At 36.4% G+C, this 5,211-nt stretch overlaps 1 protein-coding gene across 1 annotated transcript in view; it reads left to right on the top strand.

Moving 5' to 3' along the window:
- LOC106867748 (WD repeat domain phosphoinositide-interacting protein 3) overlaps positions 1-5,211 on the top strand; it is a 67,079-nt gene that overhangs the window by 46,956 nt on the left and 14,912 nt on the right. Inside the window, exon 4 of the mRNA XM_014912711.2 lies at positions 5,107-5,194. Coding sequence (XP_014768197.1) covers positions 5,107-5,194 — 88 coding nt within the window. The remainder of the gene's footprint in view (positions 1-5,106; positions 5,195-5,211) is intronic.

Genomic DNA, 5,211 nt, shown 5'->3' with positions numbered 1-5,211 from the left:
TATATATACATATGTATATAGATATACATATGTATATAGATATATATATGTGTGTATGTATAACTGCTTTCAATAGTGGAGCCCTGGTTCGAGAATTTCCAAATTTTGAGGAATGTGGAATCACTTCTTACCCACTCTTGTTCCTAGGTCTACTCTGACCCAGTGTAGTAGCACCTGTCAAGTCCCAAGCTATGGGTTAATTAGCAGGTTATGGAACTAACTCCAAGCACTGCCTTGTGAGTGCCTTGAGAAAGGATAAGTTTAGGGGAGTTAGCTTCAACAACAAATCAAGTAGTGGAGTCCCTAAGGTAATCCAGTGTGCTCTTTGACACCCTTCCAGGAATTCTAGGGTGGGTGGAGCTCTTCAACCCTTCAGGCAGTTCAGCTAGGAGAAGGCTACTCTAATGTAAAACCTACAGCTTGCTGGTCACAGCAGCCACCTTAGCCTCCAAGTCTAAAGAATGGGATAAAATTGTGTGGACTGATGCTCACTTTAAAACCACTAAGTACAGGTAGGAAGAAATGGCTTGTAGCATCAAGGGTCACTTTACATGACCACTCCAGGGCAAACTGCTCTTCCTCCTGATCTACAATCACAAAGAAACTGCTGTTATCATATAACACAATTAAGTTGACATAGAATAAATTTTGCGTCTTTATTATTAGTTATAATTGTTTTGGTACCATTCTGTTTCTAACACCAGTGGACCTAAACTAAATATGATACATATACACATACCAACTTTATCTATTCTTAGTAGGACACAGGTTGAAGTGGAGCATGAGAAAAAAAGTTGAGAAATACTGGTCTAGGCATACAAGATCATAGTTTTTGACCTATAATCAGTGGTCTACTCCTTAATATAATAGCTTTTGAAGTGGCTGTTATATTTAGTGGCTATATGTGTAGAGCCACATGGCTTAGTGGCTAAGACATACTTGCGATTGTAAGATTGTGGTTTCAATTCTTGAACTGGGTACTGCATTGTGTTCTTTTGCAGTACACTTCATTTCAAGCTGTTCCTGTCCACTCAGCTGGTAAGAATGAATAATCCTGTGATGGACCAGCAGCCTGTCCAGTAGAATAGAAAATATATATGCTACAGAATCCAGAAAATTAACCTTATGAGTCTATGGGTTGGGAAGGACCTTTTATCCATTTTGTGTATGTGTGCAAATGTATCTTAGAATATTTACATTCTGCAGTCACATGAAAAATTGCTGAGCTATGAGTAGTTTTCTCTTGTCATTTCTCTCTGCTTTTATGAAGGCAAGCAAAATAAAAACTCCCTTACTTGGAAAACATGATTTAGTAGCTGGAAAGGCACTTGACTAAAAAAAAAATGCTTCAACAATATGTATTCATGTAGCTCATGTTGGCATTGAAAAATGGATGGAAAACAAGTAAATAAATAAATGAATGAACGAAATCTTTTCCATCCAAATAACCAAAGTCAAAAAAAATAAAGAAAAAGGAAGACTGGACTATATTTTAAGATGATCTGTAGAGCAGTTCCTACTGAACTAAATTAGTTTTATGCTGTCAACTTAATGTCACAGTCCCCTGAAGGGAATAATACTACCATTGGTTAGACTTAGGAAGCTGCACCATTTCCTGTCGGCCTTGACACATTTCCTGTGTCCTTATGTTTACAAGGAGGACTGTCACATTAAGTTGACAGCATACAACTACTTCATCGTATCACTACTGCATAAATCTCTCTGAGATGTTTAGAAATATATTATTTCTAAATTTGAAATCAGTGAATGTATTTCACTAGAATTATTATATGTTTACAAGAGCTTGACAGGCATCTTCGACTAGCAGGTCATGCTACTCCAGACTGATGATGAGCAAAGACCCAGAAACATGTCTCTGGATGCAGACTTAGCTGGGTGGAGGTGCTTGTCTCCCCTTTGTAAACATAAAGAAACAGGAAATGTGTCAAGGCCGACAGGAAGCGGTGCAGCTTCCTAAGTCTAACCAAAAGTAGTATTATTCCCTTCAGGGGACTGTCACATTAAGTTGATAGCATACAACTACTTCATCGTATCACTCCTGCATAAATCTCTCTCAGAGATTTATAAATGTATTATTTCTAAATCAGTTTTATTGTCAGGTGTAGATTTATAGAGCACTTTACTGAATCTTTCAATCTTATCAAGTAGCAGAACAATTGTCTGCTTATCATGGAATTTTGTTGGAAGAATACAAAATTGGTTTCCTTTGGGTATTTTTCACAAGACACCATCTTTGTTGGCTTTTTAAAGACAAATTCACCTTATCTGCTGCAACTCTTAGAAAGTAAAGAGCTGGGACACATACTCAAGGCAATGTTTTTGATTTCCGAGTTGTACTTAGCAGGCAAGTGTTGAAACTAAAGCAATCGCAGTGTGGAAGACATCATCATCATCATCATAATTGTCATCATTTAATGCTTGCTCTCCATGTTGGCATGGGTTGGACTGTTTGACATGGAGCTGACTAGCAGGGAGCTGTATAGACTCAAACTTTCTGCTGTTGCATTGTTTCTATGGCTGGGTGCCCTTCCTTATGCTGACCAATTAACAGAGTGTGCTGAGTGCTTTTTACATGCCACCAGCATGGGTGCATTTATGCAGCACTGGCATGGGTGGGTTGACACAGCACTGGCACCTGAAAGGACAAGCCTGTGTGTGTGGAAGACGATAATTTTACTTAGCTTGATGTATCTTAGACACATGTTAGCAATTCAAAAACACAAAAAGACTCTTGACTTCACTTAAACATCTCAAAATTTTCATTATACAAACAGCAACCTAGTTGCAGCGTATCCTTGTCAGCAACCAAGTCATAGTTTGTGTGGTGCAAATGTTGAGAAACAATAAATATAAATTCAAAGTGCTAAGCAGTGATGTGTACAAATATAAATCAGTTCAAATACGCTTGAGGCATATTTAAACCTGTACAAATATAAACTTGACTTCGTGTGTTTACACCTATTAGTCTACAGTGAGAATTTTTCTCCATGACAAAATGCAGTAACAAAATGCAGTAAATTTTCATTATACAAACAGCAACCTAGTTGCTGCGTGTCCTTATCAGCAACCAAATCACAGTTTGTGCAGTAGAAATAAATATAAATTCAAAGTGATAAGCAGTGGTGTGTACAAATATAAACCAATTCAAATATGCTTGAGGCATATTCAAATCTGTACAAATATAAACTTGACTTGGTGTGTTTACACCTATTAGTCTACAGTGAGAATTTTTCTCCATGACAAAATGCAGTAAATGTTTTTTAGTGGTTCAATTATGTCTCAAGCATATTTGAACTGGTAACAAGTTTATATTTTTACAAATAATAAATGTTAAGTCTTTATGTGTTTTTGAATGGCTAACGCATGTCTTTTATGTTGTATCTTTTGTATATATGCTCTACTAATTCTGCTAATTCACTGCCCTGGGCCCTGGATTGGTACTTTATTTTATTGGCACTGGAAGATATGAAAGGAAAAGATAACCTTGGTAGGAATTACACTCAGAATGTAAAGAGCTGAAATGTTCTAATGATTATATCTATTTGCTGTGTGTTTTGGTATTTTTTTTTACTTGTTTCAATCATTTGACTGTGGCCATGCTGGAGTACCACCTGAAAGGGTTTTAGTTGAACAAATCAATCCCAGGACTTCTTTCTCTATCAGCCTCCTTTTGCTGAACTGTTAAGTTATGGGGACGTAAACACGCCAACACCAGTTGTCAAGTGGTGATGGGGTACAAACAGACACACACACATAAATGATGGGCTTCTTTCCGTTTCCGTCTACCAAATCGAGTTACGAAGCTTTGGTCGACCTGAGGCTATAGTAGAAGACACTTGCCCAAGGTGCCATGCAGTGGGACTGAACCTGGAACCATGTGGTTGGGAAGCAAGCTTCTTACCACAACAGCCACACCTGTGCCTAAATATATGATAAATAAATAAATAAATTCTTAAGACTGTGTTGAAAGAAACACAATTGACTTTTAGCTTCTCATTTGTGATCTTTAGAATCTTCAGATCAGTGCTTCACAGAATATGTTCACTAGAACTGTTAGCAATATAAGTTAGACAATCCTTTGTACTTTTTTTCCTTCTTAATGGAACAGTAAACATTCTTGTTACAAATGGGAATTCTTTTCCTGATGTGATAGCGATTATGATAGAAATACTTGCCTTAGATTAACAAACTGTTAAGTTGCGTAATCTGTTTATAAGGTCTTTACACAATACTTCAAAAGAAACCTGAAATGAATAGTATCGATTTCTTTTGACGAGGCTGAAAGAAGTATACTTAATTAAATTGCGTCTGCTTCTGTTAATTCAGTATCTACAGAGATAAATAGTATTGATCTCTTTTGTATGAGCTCAAATTTGTAGGTGTGGGATGTGATTAATTGTACTAATCACAGCCCATGACCAATGTTTATTTTTGATGTGTACCACATAAAATGAAAAGCAAAGTAGATCCTAGTAAATCCTCCACTCACTTTATAAGGAGGCAAATAATGACAGGCTTCTACTGCAGTGGGTTTCCATAAAATGTTGAACCATACTGATGCCTTGATTCCTTAAAAAAAAAAAAAAATGGGATAAGAGGAAACGTTACTTTTGGACTTCAAAATTGAATGAATTTATAAGCAGAAAATTTTGAAATCAGAACATTGGAAATTGTTTTATATTATTACATCATCATCATTATCATCATTATCAACATCTTCATCATTGTTGTTTTAATATCTGCAGTCAGATGTCCTTTTCTTTGCCAATCATCACTTGTTTTCCAAGCAAGGTAATATTACTTCATGGTCAGACATGCTTTCATAAGCAATTGCTAACGATCAACACCACGCTCGTTTACAACTATCTTGCAATCTCAAGGCAAGGACACACACACACACACACACACATACATACATGTAATATACATACACACATGATAGGCTTCTTTCAGTTTCCTGCCATCAAATTCATTCACATGGCTTTTCTCAGCATGGGTCTTTAGTGTAAACAATTTCCAAATGTATATTTCCTTTAATAAAGGGACATGATGATCTGTAACAAACTTTTACCTTTTCTCTTTTAGTTATGGTATGGGACGATCTGAAAAAAAAACATGTAATTGAACTTGAATTTTCTGCTGAAGTTCGAAGTGTCAGACTACGGAGAGATCGGTTTGTATTAGTTTTTT

The sequence above is a fragment of the Octopus bimaculoides genome, chromosome 1 (assembly GCF_001194135.2).
Source record: "Octopus bimaculoides isolate UCB-OBI-ISO-001 chromosome 1, ASM119413v2, whole genome shotgun sequence".
NCBI lineage: Eukaryota > Metazoa > Mollusca > Cephalopoda > Octopoda > Octopodidae > Octopus > Octopus bimaculoides.
The sequence above is the reverse complement of the archived record's forward strand: the minus strand, read 5'-3'. Positions and strand labels throughout refer to the sequence as shown.